This window comes from Castor canadensis, chromosome 5, assembly GCF_047511655.1.
Source record: "Castor canadensis chromosome 5, mCasCan1.hap1v2, whole genome shotgun sequence".
NCBI classification, from domain to species: Eukaryota; Metazoa; Chordata; class Mammalia; order Rodentia; family Castoridae; genus Castor; species Castor canadensis.
Genome location: NC_133390.1, coordinates 83,212,192 through 83,230,881, shown reverse-complemented (window position 1 = coordinate 83,230,881; position 18,690 = coordinate 83,212,192). Strand labels below are relative to the sequence as shown.

General features: G+C 41.3%; 1 protein-coding gene across 5 annotated transcripts; it reads left to right on the top strand.

Moving 5' to 3' along the window:
* Window positions 1–6,207: 6,207 nt before the first annotated feature.
* Window positions 6,208–16,826, top strand: Adipoq (adiponectin, C1Q and collagen domain containing). 5 transcript variants are annotated; one of them, XM_074073584.1, is made up of 6 exons: window positions 6,256–6,337; window positions 12,645–12,703; window positions 13,007–13,135; window positions 13,263–13,484; window positions 14,599–15,002; window positions 15,091–16,826. In XM_074073584.1, exons 4-6 carry the CDS (start codon window positions 13,271–13,273, stop codon window positions 15,208–15,210), a joined length of 738 nt encoding a protein of 245 aa, XP_073929685.1. In that variant the 5' UTR covers window positions 6,256–6,337; window positions 12,645–12,703; window positions 13,007–13,135; window positions 13,263–13,270; the 3' UTR covers window positions 15,211–16,826. The 5 variants fall into 5 exon arrangements, with proteins under 5 accessions (XP_073929684.1, XP_073929686.1, XP_073929683.1 ...); XM_074073585.1 differs by lacking the exon at window positions 12,645–12,703 and having other exon boundaries at window positions 6,231–6,337; XM_074073582.1 differs by lacking the exon at window positions 13,007–13,135 and having other exon boundaries at window positions 6,238–6,337.
* The last annotated feature ends 1,864 nt before the right edge of the window (window positions 16,827–18,690 follow it).

Below are 18,690 nucleotides of genomic sequence, written 5' to 3'. Positions count from 1 at the left end.
CAAGACCTCAAAGCTGAGGACTAGATTTTCTTTGTTGAAATAGGGAAACAATGATGACCCTGTACAGATTGAAAGGCTCCATTATGTACCAGTATGGTCAAGTAATTAGACTGCTAGATAATACTGGAAAGCCAATCACTTCTAAAAATCTTATTAGCAAAGGCCATTAGCGAACACTGTCTTAAATCCTTTTAGTCTCTAAAACTAAAAAAACCCCTTCTGGACTCTTCAGTAATGAAGGTGATTGTAGCATCATACATTACATCAATCCTTGAATAAGACTTTTTTTTCTTTTTTAAGATGGGTTCTCACTGTGTTGCCCAGGTTGTCCTTGAACTTCTGGGTTCAAGCAAATCCTCCTGCCTTAGTATCCTGAGTAGCTGGGGTTATAGGCACATACCACAATGCCCAGCAAATAGTCTTGGATTAACCCTGTAGGTGGCTTTTGTCCTTTTGAAAAGCAAAAATAATTACAGGTTGACCAAATATAAGAATTACAAGAAACAAATCATGAAATTCTATAAGAAGATTTTTTTCAAAGGTTTTTTGGGGAGAGGTGATGAGGCAGGTTTGAAATCAGGGCTTTGCATGTGGCAAAGCAGACACTCTTCCACTTGAGCCATTCCTCTAGTCCATTTTTGCTCTGATTATGTTGGAGATGGGGATCTCACAAACTATTTGCCCAGGCTGGCTTTGAACTGTGATCCTCCTGACCTCAGCCTTTCAAGAAGCTAGGATTATAGGCATGAGCCACTACCTGGCAAGAGAAGACATATTTTAAAGAATAAGTTGAATGGGAGGTGTCTTTTCAGGCAAGTCACAAAATCTAGTACCCAAAAGGAAAATGTTAACAAATTAGGTTGCATCATAAGCAAAACATACTTGTATAAAACATTTTAAAATAAAAAAATAAATAAAATTTCAAATTATATAACAAAGGATTGATTTCCTTACCTTACAAAAAGCTTTACAATTAATAAGAATAGGGAAGAAACACACAATTCTCAGGAAAATAAGTACAAATAACCAACAAATACATGAAAGAAACTCTCACATATATATAGTTGAAGAAAACTAATTAAAACGAGACATAATTAGTTTGAGACATCTACTAGTTTATCAAATATTTAATGTTTAACAGTACAGAATATTGGTGAGTGTACAGGGAAACAGTTACTCTCATGCCACCTTGTGAGGAGTATAAATCAATACTGGCTTTTGGGGATTCTATTTATAGTAACCATCAAATTTTAAGGTGTTCTTACCCTTGATCCTGCAATTCCACTTCTAGAAACTTGTCTATTTTCTCAAGCAAATGAGTTTATTCAAGTTCTCATGCACAGGTTTTTAAAAGTTGTTGTACAAATTAATGAGTTTCACTGTGACATTTCCATATAGGTATATATTGTGCTTGGTTGTACCAACCTTCCTTGCTACCTTTTCTTCCCCTCTTCTCTCTCCTGTCTCCAAGCCTCCTTTCCCTTCCATATATGAGAGAAAATATGTAATATTTGTCTTACTGTGTCTGGCTTATTTATCTTAACATGATAACCTCCAGTTCCTGCCCACTTTCCTATAAATGACCTGATTTTACTCTCCTTTACAGCTGATTAATAGTTCAGTAATGAACAGGTTTTTGTGTGGATTTAGTTTTCACTTCTTTGGGATAAATGCTCAGGAGTGTGACTGCTATTTAATTTTTAAAGAAAGTGCCAAAATATTTTTCAGAGTGGCTGTATCATTGCCATTCCCACTACAAAGCATGAGTGCTCCATTTTTATACATTCTTGACCAAATTTAGTATTCGTGCTATTTTTAATTTAAAAATATTTTATGTTCTCTATCTTTCTCCTTTTTTTCTCTTAATCATGTTTTACGTTCTTTGGATTTTGACACTTATATAATGGTATGAATCCACCATTATAAAATTTCTCATTATTATTTTCGCTTTAGTGGCACTGGGGTTTGAATTCAGTGCTTCATGCTTGCTAGGTAGGCACTCTATCACTTGAGCCACTCCACCAGCCCTCATTATTTTTTATTTTAATCATTTTAGAAGGAATGTAGTGATATCTCCTTGTGACTGTAATTTTCATCTCCCTAACAATTAATAATTTTTCATGTACTTATTTGCCAATTGTATATCCCATTTGGTAGAGTATTTAAATACTTGTTCATGCTCTTTGCTCATGTTCTACTTGGGTTCATTTTAACCATTTAGTTTTGAGATTTTTTTTTTTTTTTTTTGGTGTTTCCTCACTGTGTAGCTCACACTGGCCTCAATCCTTCTGTCTTTGCCTCCCAAGTATTGAGATTATAAGAGTGCATTACTGTGTCTGGTTTGAGGGTTCTTTATACAATTTAGATACAAATCCTTTATCCCCACATGTGGCTTGAAAATATTTTCTTTCAGTCTGAATGTTGCCTTTTCACCCTCTTTGTAGGGTCTTTTACAGAGCAAAAGCTTTAATTTAACAAAGTTGCACGTGCCTTTTTTTTGTTTTTCTTTAATGGCTCATGCTTTTTGGATCATGTGTAAGAACTCTTTGCCTACCCTTAGTTCTCTATATCAGTTCCTAGGGTTGTCATAAAAATCACCACAAACTTGGTGACAAAATCCAGAAATTTATTTTTGCTTCTTATGATAAGCAGAAGAGACATTAATTATTTTCATGTCTAATAATTCCTATTACATCTGTCTAAATAGAATAATTACACTTATTCTGAAGGTTTATCCTTTTTTTATTTGCTTTGCTTCTTGGATGTTAAGTTCTTCTATTTGTTGATGTTGTGGACTGTGCCAGACCATGTCTGTTGGTACATAACTACACTTACCTTCTTATAATCCCTTCTGCATTCCTGGAGCTGGATGCCTGAAATGATGCACCCTACACTCTTTTCCAGTTAGATCATGTGCACAGGAGACCATCATGCAAGCTCGAAGTGGGGAGGAAAGAGGAACCACTTTGCTTCGGGAGTGCATCTGGCAGTGGCAATGGTGGAGTCACTAGCAGGACAAGTGGTGTGTACTAGGTGACTGTGTACTCAAAGGTTACAGCCAGGGATAGTAGCTATTTCCTAATTTCTAGGCAACACCATCCCCTCCCTTTGCTTCTCTCATCTTTCAAAATTGTAACAAATTCTTTGACTAGTACAGTATTTAAAATTTTTTTTTTTGGCAGTACTGGGTTTTCAACTCAGGGCCTCATGCTTGCTAAGCATCTACCACACTCCACTAGTCCTAGTACAGTATTTTAGTGTCAACAATGGTCCAAAGACACAGGCTTTCAAAAGTGTGGATGTAGCATTGCTTATCTGAACCAGCTGGGCCTGAATTAGTGATGGTCTTTGGGCCAGTGGAAGTGTATTGCAGTCAGTCCGAAGTACACGGTGGTAAAACAGATACTTAAGTTATCACCTGAAATTGCCTTGTGTAAAGTGCAATTTTCAATATATCTTTGGAAGCAATAAAGACCTTTTATTGGTGGTACCTGGGATTGAACACAGGAATTTGCACATATTAAGCAAGTGCTCTACCACTGGACAACACTCTCAACCTGTGATAAAGGCATTGTTCCTTTCCTTGCTATTTCTAGAAATTTGAAGGATGGAGTGGAACACTGCAGGGTGAGCCGACTCTACCACCTGCTGCAATCTTCATATTATTTCTCAAAATGCCATCATTATGATTAGTTATTTCAGTTAAGGTTATTTTAAAAAATTACGATTAAGCAAAAATATATGACAAAATTTAACCATACTTGAAGGAAACTGAATCATCTGGCCTGTTGCTGCAATGTCTCAGTTTACATGTTGACAGGGACTTGAACCAGGCCATGGACCCTTAGAGAACATTATCAGATTTATGTGGCTATTTCATTCTAGACAGGAACATTCTGTCCTGGGAAAAAAGACTGTCCTCAGGGCATTCCTGATTGAATGTTTTTTCACTTATCGTCTCTAAACCAGCATGCCACAGAATTGCTCTTTTCACATGATGGCCTTTGTGGCAGATAGTAGATTTCCCCAAGGCCTCACAAAATGAGAAGCTTTCACAATGTCACTGGCTGACAGCCAGACCCAGTGAAGTCTTGATATGATTTTGGGGGTAAAGGTACTTCACCTTGTGCAGTTATTAAAGTCTGCTGCAACCAGCTGCATTCCCACAAGGTAGAGAGGAACCCGAAGCTACCCTGAAGCAGATACATGAACCTAGGTACTATACAGTCCATTAGCAGGGGTGAGGACATGAGGTATTAGAAAGCCTATGGATTTTGTAGTCAGACAGATTCAGCTTTGCATCTTGGACTGTGCCTTAAACAAGTAATCTTCCCTCATTGAATTCTGGGTTCTTTATTTTTAAGTGGGAGACACTCATAGCTATCTCCAAGGGACAATTGTACACAATCACTCTCTTACTCGTTTGTTCAACATTTATGCTACTAATCTTGCATCAGGTCATTTTTAGGGTTGAGGGGATACAACTTTGAATAGGCAAAGCTCCTGCTGTCATAAAGTTTACATTCTAATAAGGAGCAAGAGACACTGACTGGCTGAGTGGCTCAAGTAGTAGAGTGCCTGCCTAGTAAGTGTCTAGGCCGTGAATTCAAGTCTCAGTACCACCAAAAAAAAAAAAAAGTTGCACAAACCAAAATTAAAGAAGACAATGCTACAATAAAATGAAGCAATAATGTAACTGAAAGTTCCTGCCTTTCCTCTTTGTTTTCTTCTTGGTAGAATCTACCTGCTAAACTCCATAAAACCTCATTTTCATGGGCCCCTTGTTAAGCCAGTAGCCTGTGGAAAATGCTTCATGTCTTTAATCTTCATGGCCTAGTGTGACTTCTCTAGAAGTTTTGCATGTTATCAGGAGGCGAAGACTTTAGATCAGACTTATACTTTACTGGTGGACTTGACTTTCCTGGTATACTTGACTCTTAGGCTCTGACTTGACTCTTAGGCACTGCATGGCCAATGGCAGGGAGTAGTTGAGTCAGCAGATACTTGCTCAGCCTCTGCCTGAGAACTTTCTGTTTCTGAATGTTGTTTCTGAATTGAAGCTGTTGCTGGCATCCAAAGCCCTTACTGGGGTTATGATTGAATTCATCAGAATTTGTGGCTTGCAAGAACCAGCTCTGATCTTTCAAAAGTAAACCATCATTTTGCCAAGAAGGAGTAAGGTATTGAATGTTGTTATTTTTAGCCTAAACCTTCTAGGAATACCTAAGTGGATGGTGACTCCTACTCCTGCAGGCTGCTCTCAGCCAGAACTGGATTTTCCAATAGGCAGATAAAATCTATACTTACGGTGCTGGCAAAATGGGGCCATCTACACACACAAAATTAGTTTTCAATACTTTATCCTAAAATTTGGAATCAAAAAATCTTGAAAGATGGTGTTTCAATATCAAACTTCATGTAAATTTTCTGTTATAATGGATTTGAATTATATAGGGGCCATAAGCTTTAGAATTGAGGGCCTCTAATTGTGGTTCAAGTCTAGTCTGGTTTTAGTGTCACATACCTGTAATCCCAGCTAGGCGGGAAGTATAGGTAGAATGATCATGGTCTGAGGCTGGCCCCTGGAAAAAATGTGAGACCCTACTGAAAAATAACTAAAAGCAAAAAAAAAAAAAGAAACAAAAATGGCTGGGGATGTGGCTCCAATGGTAGAGCCCCTGTCTAGCCCTCTAAAGGCCTTGACTCCTTGAACTGGCCAGGTCCCACACCACCCCTGGAACTTCCCTGTACCTCAGCCTTCAGGACAGAGAGTGGAGGATGTGTTCCATTTTTTACCTAGATCAGCCCTGTCTAGCGGTTCTCCCTCCTACAATGCACCATGTCTGAACCACAGGCTCTCCCACTTAATTATACACAGTGAGTAGTAGGGCGATGTGAGAATTAGTGACCCTGACTTACAAGGGTAGCTGTATGGGAAAAGGAGGTCTCCTGCACCACTGAGTGATTCATTTACTTGAGCAAGTTTCTCCTCAGTTACAGAAACATCTTGTTTTTCTGTTGTGATCTTTACCCTTGACCCATCTCCTGTTGCTGTGGTAAAAGGCCACTGGGAGCACAAGGGTTTGACTGAAGCTCTACTTGGCTTCCCAAGCCCAAGCTGGGTTAAACTGGGTTCCCTGGGGTTGGAAATGAGGCAGCTGCCAGGGCAAGGTGCCCAACCATTGGTTTCTGGCCCCCTTGGACTGGCCAATGGAAAAGGACAATTGTGAGGCGGGTTCTGCCTGCCCCCATGAGTAGCAAGCTGTTGAGAGGCTAACCCATTTTCTTCTCACTTCCATCCTGACTGAAGTTGGTGGGTTTGATTCCATACCAGAGGGTAAGAGGAATTCTATTAAGTTTCAGACTGGATGAGATGTGTCCAGGTTTTCTGCTCTGCAGGAATGTGGGGATGGATATGGGAAAAACTCAGGGCCAACAGAGCACTCGTGAAGGCAGATAGGCTTTGTGCTTTTTCAGTTCTCCAGAGCTCCAAGAGAGAAACAATTGTTCTTTTTTGTCAGAATGCCTAGGACCATCCTGAATTTTGTCCAGTTCACTTGGTGGCAGGATGCCTACTGAGAAAAAGGTTGGGGTTAGTGAGATGGGAGAGCTGCTCACAGAGGGAGCCCAACAATAAAGAAGGAAAAGGGATAAATTGCCTCTCAGCTTGAGCAGCAGGATAAAGGGAGCAGCACAGAAACAGGCAGATCAGGTCTGACCTCAGACTTGACTTTAGAATACCATTCTACCACTCAGCAAATACAAGCCAAGTTGATACTACAAGCTAGACACCGGATCAGGCTTATGAGGTACAAAGATGAGTGTGATACATTTGTTTTCTGTAGATTTGGAGATATCTGTAGGGGGTTCAAGTGAAATAAAGAGAGAAGAAGCCTGGCATGGTGGGGTGTATGTGCAATCCCAGCAGAGGCTGAGTCAAGAGAATAGAAAGTTCAAGGCCAGTCCTGGGCTATATAGTGAGTTTGAGGCCAACCTGGGCTGTGTAGTGAGACCCTGTCTGAAAGACGAGGGAGAGAGAGAGAGAGAGAAAGAAAGAAAGAGAGAGAGAGTTTGAGCCTTGCATACAGCGGGAAACATGCAAAATCATTTTTTGGTGGTACTGGTGTTTGATATCAGGGCCTCACACTTGCTAGATGAGTGCCCTAGCACTTAAGCCATTCTCCCAGTGGAAAATATATCATATATTTGAAGGACATTTTCTGACAGAAGCCCCTGGATCTGCCTGGTCTTTGCCAAGCCAAGCCCGCTAGTGAGTGCTATACCAAGGCTTCCTGGTAGTTTCCAGTGGTAGCAGCAGTGGTCAGGGTGAGAGGAGTGTTAGAAGTCAGGGCACCCCAACATGTGCTAAGGGATGCTGGTCCCCGGTCTGGAGAGGCTCTGGTTTTCAGACAAGATCGGGCACATTCAGGGTGGTATGGCCGTAGACTAGGCTCTGGTTTTCAAATCAAGCCTCATGAGGTGTGCAGGCACCTCACTCATAGGGATGCCATTAGAGTAAGGAAGGCTCTGCCTAACAAGGTTGGGGAGCAGGAGACCCCTTTATTCTAGCAGGGTTTGCCAAAGCAGCATGATTAGGCCAGCGTGGTTCTTGCAGTAGAGCAATAGAAAGTGGCCTCTGAAGTCAATCAGAAGTCATTGTTGCAACAATGGGATTAGACTATGAGCACAAGATAAAAGCGAGAGCACACAAGGGAGGGGTGAGGATAGGTAAGACACCTAAAAAACTAGCCAGCATTTGTTGCCCTCAACGCAGAGAAACTAAAGCAGATACCTTAAAAGCAACTGAGGCCAATAGGAAAAGGGGAGCAGGAACTAGAGAAAAGGTTAGATCAAAAAGAATTAACCTAGAAGGTAACACCCACGCACAGGAAATCAATGTGAGTCAACTCCCTGTATAGCTATCCTTATCTCAACCAGCAAAAACCCTTGTTCCTTCCTATTATGCTTATACTCTCTCTACAACAAAATTAGAAATAAGGGCAAAATAGTTTCTGCTGGGTATTGAGGGGGTTGGGGGGAGAGGAAGGGGGTGGAGTGGGTGGTAAGGGAGGGGGTGGGGGCAGGGGGGAGAAATGAACCAAGCCTTGTTTGCACATATGAATAATAAAAGAAAAAGGAAAAAAAAAAAGAAATCATTAGACACTAATGCGTGAGTATTCATACTTGGAATGCTCAAGTGTGACTCATATTAGCGTAGATACTGCCCTAATATTTAATTTGAAAAATTTACTATCCAAAACTCAATGTGCATCATGAATACAGACAAATCTGAAATACTGACTTGAAGGGACAAAAGTTGTTATTCTAAACTCAAGTGTTACTCAGTTCTTTAAAATTCTATGAAATTATCAAATAACTTAGTGAACTTGTTAAAATGGTCACAAAACAATCCAGTATTGCATTTTTAATTTTTTTGCATTTGTTCACAGGAGTCACCATGTTTTTGTTATTGCCAAAAATTATGCATTATGTTAAAATGGTAAAACCAAAGCATTTTTGTAAAGTATATATTATGTTTATGTCTATATATATATCAAATAAACATTAAACCAATTATGAAAAAAAAAAAAAAAAGAAGTCGTTGTTGACTCCCCTCCCCAAGTGTTGGGAGTCTTAAGGAGAAAGACAGGACTTGTTCCTTGTCCTTTATAAGGTGGATGTGAGGACAGACTTTCCAATAACTCCTTGTCATGCTGGGGGGCTGGTGGCCCCTGGCAGTTGGCTGAGATTGGAGAACAGAAGCATTCAATCAGGAATTCTTTCACAAGCATGAAAGTGTAGTGGAGGGATCCTCTGCTTTGCCAGTTCTTCAAGAGCACGTGTGTGTGTGTGTGTGTGTGTGTGTGTGTACTCTTGGGTGTGCCTATGGATGTGTATATACGCGTGGTGAACATGGGAATACTGACAGCAGTTCCGGGACTGAGGGAAAGCTTTTGGATAATCCTTCTAGGAGCCAGACAGAGCTGAGTCAGTTTCTGCTTCTGTCATTTATGGTTAGGTTGCACCCTGTGAAATTGTCCATACTCTGCCATTTTGGTTTTTAAGAATGACAATTCCCCATCATTCAGTCCAGTGGTTGCATGGTGTCAAGCCAGTGTCTCAGCTTTTTCAAGTCTCAGGTTCAGTAGAGCCAAAGGCAGGGAGGATTAAATGAAATAAGGTTTGAGAGTGCTTTATGTGAATTTTATTCCAAGGTGTGCTCATCAGTTTCAATGTGTTCTCATGCTCCTCATCTCACATGATCCCATTTAGTAGACGAGGAAGCTGAATATGAGGCTCTGTGGAATGTGTTTAGAACAGGGATGGAAGGCTCACAGGGTCGAAAGTCAGAATGGGGATCTCAGGGTTCATTTTCTTATTTTCTAAGGTTCCTCATCTCTGAAGTGTGGATGGTTTTCTTTCCTGCATGGAATTCTTATAAAGGTGAAATTGAATAATGAGCAAAAGCTCCTAGCATGGTAGTGAGGATCTAATAAAATTTTCTCTCCTTTTTGTAAAAGCAGGGCAGTGATGAAATGGTTTCTGGGGTCCCTTTAGGCTCTGGCACTCCAGGAATTTGTGTGCGTTAATGCCTTTTCCTGCTGGAGGAGTTGACACCAGATTTGGTGACTTTTCCCCCATGTAGCTCTTTTTCCTGCTGACCCCAAGAGGACCCTGTCCTTGCATTTCATAAGATTGTGCTGTTGCTATTGAAATCAAACAGGTTAAAGTAGAATTTCTTATACTTTTTAACATGAAAATGAGAGATTAATCAGGTGCCAATGGCTCATGCCTGCAAGCCTAGTTACTTGGAAGACTGAGATGGGAAGGATTGAAATTTGATGCCAGCCCAGGGAAATAGTTCAGGAGAGCTCATCTCCAAAATAAGCATAGCAAAATGGACTGAAGGCATGGCTCAAGTGTTAGAGTGTCTGCTTTGCAATCTTGAAGCCCTGAGTTCAAACCTCAGTGCTACCAAAAAAAAAAAAAAAAAAGCAGAAAGAAAGAAAATAAGAGGTCACACTATGGCCCTTCAGGATCCCATGGTCATCCTCTTATAATTAATTTGGTGGTGCTGGGGTTTGAACCCAAGACCTTGCATTTGCTCGGTAGGCACTCTACAACTTGAGCCATACCCCCAGCCACTTTTGCTTTAGTTGTTTTCCAGGTAGAGTCTTGTGTTTTTGCTCCAGGGCTGGCCTTAAACCACTGTCCTCCTATCTATGCCTCCTAGTGTAGCTAGGGTTGCAAGATGTGTGCCACCACACCTGGCTTATTTGTTGAGATGGGGTCTTGCAACGTTTTTGCCCAGGTTGACATTGGACCATGATCCTCCTGAACTCTACCTCCCCAGAGTTGGGATTATAGATGTGAGCCACCATGGCTGGCCCCTTGTATGATTTTAAAAGGGATTGATACCATGTCTGTAGAGGTTTGCTAGCAAGGTCAGTAAAGGGCAAAGCCAGTGTGGTGATTTAAATTTTAAAGTGCACCTCTCTCCTCTTACTTGTTATCCTTGGGCAGAAATTACGGAATCTCTCTGGTTCTTGGGTTTATCTTGTGGCGATATTCAGGTGGTCCATGAATATTTGTCTGCTGGCCTATTCTCACTTGTATGTACAGGGCTTTTATAAATTTATAGAATGCACCTTCACTCTTTCTGTCCACTGGGTTTCTCAATAATACTGTGAAAAAGGCTACATAAGGATTAAAATCCCTAAATTACAGGCAAAGAACTTGAAGTCTAGGTGCTTACTCCCACACCCTGAGTGAGTGGGGGAGAGTAAATCACCCACAGAGAGAAAGATGGTGCCTCGCTGAGAAGCGGGTCACCAGCTTCACAATCTGTATGTCTTTTCACGAAGTTTTCTCGTACCCCCACCCTGTGGGGAGGAGTACTGAAAGACCAGGATGACATTCTCCCCCTGGGCTCTGAAGACCAGAGTGTGACTTCTAGCTCCTGTACATTTAGCTATGAAATCTTGGACAAGTGACTTAATCTGCTTTGAAACTCCATTTCCTTACCCCTAAAATGGGAACATTCATAGTTAACTGACATGTGTCAGACAAGGTTCTAAGTACTTTACATGGATTATGCTACTTAATCCTCCAACAAACACGCAAGACTGAAATATGTTAAAGCTAAGAACAAATTATTTGCACCTAAAAGCTAAGATCACAGGTCACGTATTCCCTATGTACTCCATATTGTCTCTCAGCATGGCTGTGAGAATTAAATGAGATATTAAGTGAGATGAGGACTTCATGACTAGCTTTCTACAAAGGTGAAGAATTATAAGTGATACTTGGGGCTTAGTTTCACGATCCATGTGAAGAGTTTTCTTTATGGACATGATTGAGTCTTAGATCATCTATACTCTTCAGTTTAATTTAATGATGTGTTCCCCATGGAAATATAAATCTTTCAAAGTCAGTTGCTTTTTCTTTTTTTTTTTTTTCTGACTAGTTTATTTCACTTGGCAGAAGGCCTTCAAGGTTATCCATTTGTAGCATCTGTCAGAATTTCTTCTCTTATATATAATATGCATAGATCACATTTCCTTTAAAAATTGCCCTCAGATGGACACCTGGGATACTTCCAAGTTTTAGCTGTTATGGATAATGCTGCTATGAACATGGGTACACAGCTATCTCTTTGAGACCCTACCCTGAGGTATTTTGGGACTATACCTGAGATGTCAGCTGCTGCATAATTCTGTGTTCCTTTTTTGAGGAACCACTGTATTCGTTTCCACAGTGGCTATCTGATAGTGTTGGGTAGAACGTCTGTACATATCTGATTCAATTGCTTTTTCTGAATATAGAACACAGATAATTTTGAAAGTTTTTGTTTGTTTGTGTTTAATTAGGCACCTCTGTACTGTCCTTCAGTTGTTACAATCGCCATCGAGAATTTGGTTAGAATGAAGCCTTCTTCTTCAGTTGGAATCAGTTCTTAGCATTGGAACTTCTTGGGGTGGTGTGCTGAGCCCCTCTCTCTCCGTTTCAGTATCTCTACCCCATGATACTCTCATGGAAACCAGTTGGATTGCACCTATTAGTGGAGAAAAGTGTCCACAATACTGATGTGTTGGGAACAAAATGTGTTTCTTTGGGTTAGGAGAATAACATATCAATATTTAAACGAAGGGGAGGAAACAGAGAATTCTAGACACTCCTGTCTTTGCCTTCCTGCCAAGCATTTGGGGCAAGCCCTCAATTACCTCTGTCTCTCTTTGGGGGCACTCCTAACTACCTCCAATAGTCCATACATCCTGGATTCTCTCCTTTTGTTTCCTATGGAAAAGATCCTGCCTCACAGACTCTTCCCTTCATTTCTGGGGAAAACAAGCACAGAGCCAAAGTTCTTACAAGTTTTATTGTTGGAGCTATAAGGAGAAAAGGCAGAATAGAGAAATAGTGGGAGAGCTTAAAGACATGAAATCTTCCAAGTCCCAGAACAAGCAGTGTCCCTTGTTCTGAGTCTTCCTAAATAGAAAAGTCTTTTGTTAGGGAGACTTTTCTAGTGTCCCTAAATAAAAAAGGGGTTTTGCTGGTCTCCCCTCCTCTGCTTTTCATCCACCTCACCTCTTTCTTCTTACCTTGGGACTAGCCTAAACCTCCTCTCATTTTATTCCCAACAGCTGTGAGAACGCCTTTCTGAGCCCTCCAGATTCAGTAGAGGGCGACAAAGGCACGCGTGGTGAGTCTTGAACACTTGACCTCTAAGGAGCAGCACCTTTCTCTGTGGCTACTGTCTCTGTCCCTGTCTTTGCCTCTGTCTGACAGTCTCAATTCTTACTTTATTTATAAGACTATGCTAGGACTTGATATTTGATAAATGATGCATTATTAGAGCAATAGGGAAGGGAAAGATTAATTTATCAAAGATGTTTAAAGGACTAGTTTTCAAATGAGGGAAAAATCAGTTGAGTACCTTAGATCACAGCTTATATAAAACAAACAAACAAACAAATCACAGATTTGTCATCCCTGCCATCTCTAGACGTGGATTGTGAAATCCTGCTGCGGAAAGGACACTATATGTACAAGGAATATTGCTAAGCAGTGTAAATTTCAGAGCATCCAGACATTAAGGTGGGCTGGAGTAGTCAGAAAAGCCTTCGTGGAAGAGGTGAGTATTGAGAGGGCAGTGAGAAGTGGGTTCTGCTGAGGTGAATGGAGCCCTGCACGGATCCTGGTTGGATGTGCTGTGTGGGGTCTGCCTCTGCCATGGCTAATGGTGCACACATGGATTCCAGCACTCGGGATGCTGTTGCTGCAAGCTGTTCTCCTGCTATTAGCCTTGCCTAGTCCTGCTGAGGATACCCCAACCGAGGGGCCAGGAGTCCTGATTCCCCTGACTAAGGAGGCCTGCCAAGGTTGGATGGCAGGCATCCCTGGACATCCTGGCCACAATGGGACCCCAGGTCGTGATGGCAGAGATGGCACCCCTGGCGAGAAGGGTGAGAAAGGAGATGCAGGTAAGAATAAGAGTTTTGGCTTCCTTCACCAGAGACCTCTTTGGGAAGAGGAGGGCTTCCAGGGCTACATGTGGACAGTAGTTACCAATCAAGGCCTACATAGAAACAAGAAGCAAAGCTTTTCCATGTAGCCCATAGGCAATGTAGAGTGGATTTGGGGCATTCTTCTAGGAGTGAGACTAGGTAATACCCTACACCGAGGTACCCTTGACTCTGCTCCATTCACTTCTTCTCCTCCATTTCCTCCACCCCTATGCACAGTGTGTTCAGATTCTTATTTTTCTTCTCCCCCTTTAATTCCTGTTCCATGTAGTTGCATTCAGCACACCTTCTGAAGTTCTCCATAGCTTTTGGAGAACTCTTGGCTGAGTTGAGAAGATAAGTCTAAGTCTGAGCCTCTGTTGTTGGTTACTAGAAGAATATCTATTCCAAATATGCCAAACTGAAAGTGAATGAATGGCTAAAGAATGGAACACAGAGAAGATGCACTCAGTGCAGATCTGGATTAACAATGAACCCTCTGGGGGAGGCAGACCTTGAAAAGAGGAGGGAGGGCATCTCAGACAGAAGAGATAGCAAAATTTTGGTTGGTTGAGCCAGCACCTTCAAGTAGAGGGACTATGACACAGACTTACAGGAGTTGAGGGTGGGGATGAATCTTTGGGAATCTAACGAACTGTGAGGAATGGAGAAAATCATATGATGAATGAATGAACACATGAATAAATGGCTAAGTAATGTTCAGAGTATTGACTGATACCGATTGATCACTACTAACTCAGAGCCTCTCCTAGGCCAAACAGCCTCAAAGTCAATCAGAGAATGCCAACAAGCTTTCAGTGTACTTAAGAGACTGGCTTTACTTTCTAGTTTGAGAGTTTTGATCATTATTCATCCATTTACTCATTCATTTGTTAAGAATATTTTTTATTAGATGGGAGATGAGTTTATGGAACCTGCTGGGCTGTGGGATATGTAGAAAGAAGAGGTAACATCTCTCCTTGCCTGTCCCACCAGGCTATGGGTGGACGTCTCAGGAATAGTGCCTTCAGCTAGAAACAACCAAGACAGGAGTCCTGATCCCTGTGGTCACTGAATTCTTCTCATTCTCTAGGTCTTGTTGGTCCTAAGGGTGACACTGGTGAAGTTGGAGTGACTGGAGTGGAAGGTCCCCGAGGCTTTCCAGGAACCCCAGGCAGGAAAGGAGAGCCTGGAGAAAGTGCTTATGTATACCGCTCAGCTTTCAGTGTGGGGCTGGAGAACCGGGTCACTGTCCCCAATGTTCCCATCCGCTTTACCAAAATCTTTTACAATCAGCAAAGCCACTATGATGGTAGCACCGGAAAATTCCACTGCAACATTCCAGGGCTGTACTACTTCTCCTACCACATCACAGTCTACACGAAGGATGTGAAGGTGAGCCTCTTCAAGAAGGACAAGGCTGTGCTCTTCACTTATGACCAGTACCAGGACAAGAACGTGGACCAGGCCTCTGGCTCTGTGCTCCTCCACTTGGAGGTGGGTGACCAAGTCTGGCTTCAGGTGTATGGGGACGGGGACCATAATGGACTCTATGCAGACAATGTCAACGACTCTACCTTCACAGGCTTCCTTCTCTACCATGACACCATCTGATCATCATGAACTCAGAGTCTCTGCCATCGCAAACATCCCAAGAGTCAACAAAAAACAGTCAACAAGCTTTCAGCAGCACTTAAATGGTTGATTTTATTATCTAGTCTGAGGGTTCTGAATATTATCTATCCATTTACTCATTATTCATTCGTCAAGTGCCTTTTTAAAAAAATCACATGCTATGATCCTAGTCCTAAAGCGGGCACGTTCCCTGGTCTCCAGGATCTCTTACACAGTAGCAATAATAGGATAAAAATAACATTTCCTGGGGGAGCTTCACATACATGGCACTGTCACCACTACACAGAAGTAGTTGACTATGCTATTCCTTGGCCACAGTCTCTCCTGACATTCATGCCAATCCTGTAAGGTTCACAGAAAAACAAGTATTCTCCTTTTACAGTTGGGATCCTGAGGCTCAGATGGTTAAGTGAATGTCTAAGGCCACATTGGTATTAATGTGGCAGAGCTAAAAATCAAACCCAGAGCCATGGACTTTTCCTCCTTGACTGTGCCCTTTCCTAGCAATGCAGGGCCTCTTTGCAGTGTTGGTAGGGGTCTGTTGATCACCTGAGGGCTTCTGAATTTTCATCCATCAAGTCAAGACTTCTCCCCAGCACAGCTCCCCCAGAGAAGGTGGTTCTGTGATCAGATCCCATCCAGGTTGATTACAAAATGGTCTCTGCACTGCTTTGCACTTCCTCTTCTGTGTCTCTTCTCTCATTCTTGCCTCTAGCTGGCAAAAACCACTTCTATCTCTGCATGTTGAATTCTTCTCTGTTACTCACAGCTACATGGCTAGGACCTCTTCTGATGTAATATCTCTTTCCTGCACATGGTGCTTCCTATGTCCTCTATGTTTTACAATGGATGAGAGTCCTAGGAGTGGCAGGCAGCCTCCCTCAGACTAAGGGCAGCTGCCTGGTGAGAACTGTGCTGTACTTCCTTCACCCTGGATTTCCTTGCAGGTCCTTGATAAACACCTTGTGAAGTCTCTCTCTCTCTCTCTCTCTCTCTCTCTCTGTGGTACTGGGGTTTGAACTCAGGACCTCAGACTTGCTAGGCAGGCACTCTACCACATGAGCCACTATGCTAGCCCCAAGACCATACCTACTGGAATCTACTCCATGTCAATGTCTCCACATAGCCCTTCCTTATCCACAGAAACATTTTCATTTGAGGAACTCCCTGGTTTTAAGCTTTCAATCCTTGTTCAAATGGACAGCAAGAATGTTCCCTACCAAGGTTGAGGATGATTGTGATTTCCAGAACACTTAAAGTATTCTGTCTAGAAAGGGAGCTTCAGCCTGAAACACAAAACTCATGGAGGGATTTGGAAGCCATTCCTTCCATGGGTATAAATAAGATCAGGGAAAACTTGGGCCTCCTGAATTTATTCTTGTTCTTTAAGAATTACTTTATTAATGGTGGTAAACATTCTCTCAGGAGGCAGTTACTAGAGTGAAACTCTTCAAAGCTTAGAAAAAGCAAAGTTAATAAAAGTTAGTAGCATTCTTAATATGTGATCGGAAAACCTATTTTTTGCTTATAGTATTAATTTCCCTTTTATATATCTATTGTTATTCATTAAGTGATTATTATTTCTGCATATAAAGCTTTGTCTTTTAAAGTGCTTGCATATCATTATCTTTCTAAAAGTCTTCACTTGTACTATCCAGAATTAAACGAAAAAGCATTTGTTGCAAATGAGTTTTGTTTTTATTTCTGGAGAAAGGTATGGGGTTTATGGAGTTACACACATTGTGTTAGTTAGGACTCTGTGTTGTGTACAGAAAACCCAACCCAAATTAACATAAGCAAAAATCCCAACCAATCCATAGCCAACCAACCTATCAACCACCACCCAATAAAAAAAACAGGAAAAGAAAAGTAAAAAATGGAAAAATGTATTTCTTTTTATAATAATAATAATAATAACAACAATGATAAAACACAAGAGTTGTCTTGTCTTTAGGTAAGGTTAGAATCAGGGTTAAGTCCCTTTTTTGTCTGTTTTTTTTCACTCTGTCTTCCACAGTGTAGGCTTCACTTGGGTCCTATACAATACAATTTTAGGTTTGCTTCTGAGGTAAAAGAAGTTCTGACCTATCCACCTCTGGTAGCCTCCCACACCATTACCCAGTCAAATGGATATTGTCTTTTCTGCTGGTTCCCACAGAGAAGAGAAGCAGCTGTTTCCTAAAAGCCCCAGCAAGTATGTTCTTGTATTTCATTGACTCTGGCTGGGTTGTGTGCCCATCTCTGACCAATCACTGGAGCACTAGAGTCAGGACAAACTATACTTACTGACTTAAGGTTAATTGTGGTTCAAGATAGGGGTGTTTAGAGGTATTTTTGTAAAGCAAAATCTGGACACTGTTGCCAGAGTGAGAGAACAGATGATGAATGCAAATTACCACCTGTCTACAATGGATTCTTGATGCTACATTTGAACTTTCTCAGAGGTACTGCTGGGAAAATTACTATTAATTTTCTCTACAATTTGACAAGTAGTTAATGTCTGGCCACAGTCACAGCCCTACACCTGGCTAGGATGGGGTTCTCACAGTTCTGAACATGGTGCTATGTTCACTCTAAGTGCTCAGGCAGAGTCATTTCTTTGTGGAGCTAGAGGCATAGAAAGCAGTTGTGGCTAAGATTTTAAGATTAAGGATCCTATGATGACTTTAAGTGTGATTGTGGATTTGTTTATTTTTCTTCAGCTTAGCTTTTGCTTCATGTATTTTGGAGCTTTGTTGTTAGATGCATACCATTTAGTATTATGTCTTTTTTGAAGAATTTAAACTATGTTTATATATTGTCCTCCTTTATCTCTGGTAATTTTCACTGTTCTGAAGTCTACTTTGTCTAAAATTAGTATAGGCACTTGTGTTAGTCAGACTTTGCCTTGCTGTGACAAAGTTCCTGACATAAATAACTTAATGAGAGGAAGGTTTATTTTAGCTCACGGTTTCAGAGGCTTTACTCCATCTCGGCTGGCTGTGTTGCTCCTGGGCCTGTGGTGAGGCAGGAGCATGGTAGAGGCTACTCACCTCATGGTAGACAGGAAGCAAAGAAAAGGGAGTACAGGAAGAGGCCAGGTGAGATATAACCCCACTGACACACCAGCGAAGCTCCACTTCCTATTTTTCATCACCTCCCACTAATGCTCTTGTGTTATGACTCCATCAAGGGATTAATCCATTGATTAGGACATACCCTGAGAATCTAATCACTTCCCCATACCTATCAGCTGGTTACCAAGTCCCCAATATAAATGAACTGTATTACAATATTCAAACACTTCTGCTGTCTTTTGATTAGTGTTTGCATGGTATAAGTTTTTCCATCATTCATAAAATTGTTGTTATGTTGGATTTAAGGGTTTGTTTTCTTTTGTCACCTTATTGTCTTTCTAAAACACTTCTGTATTATTTGAATATTTCATAGTGTTTCATCTCTGTTGGCTTTTTGGCTGTTTCTTTGTGGTATTTTTTAGTTGTTGCTGTTGAACTTACAATGTATAACTTTTCAGAGTATATGTAGCACTTCAAGTAAACTATATAAATCT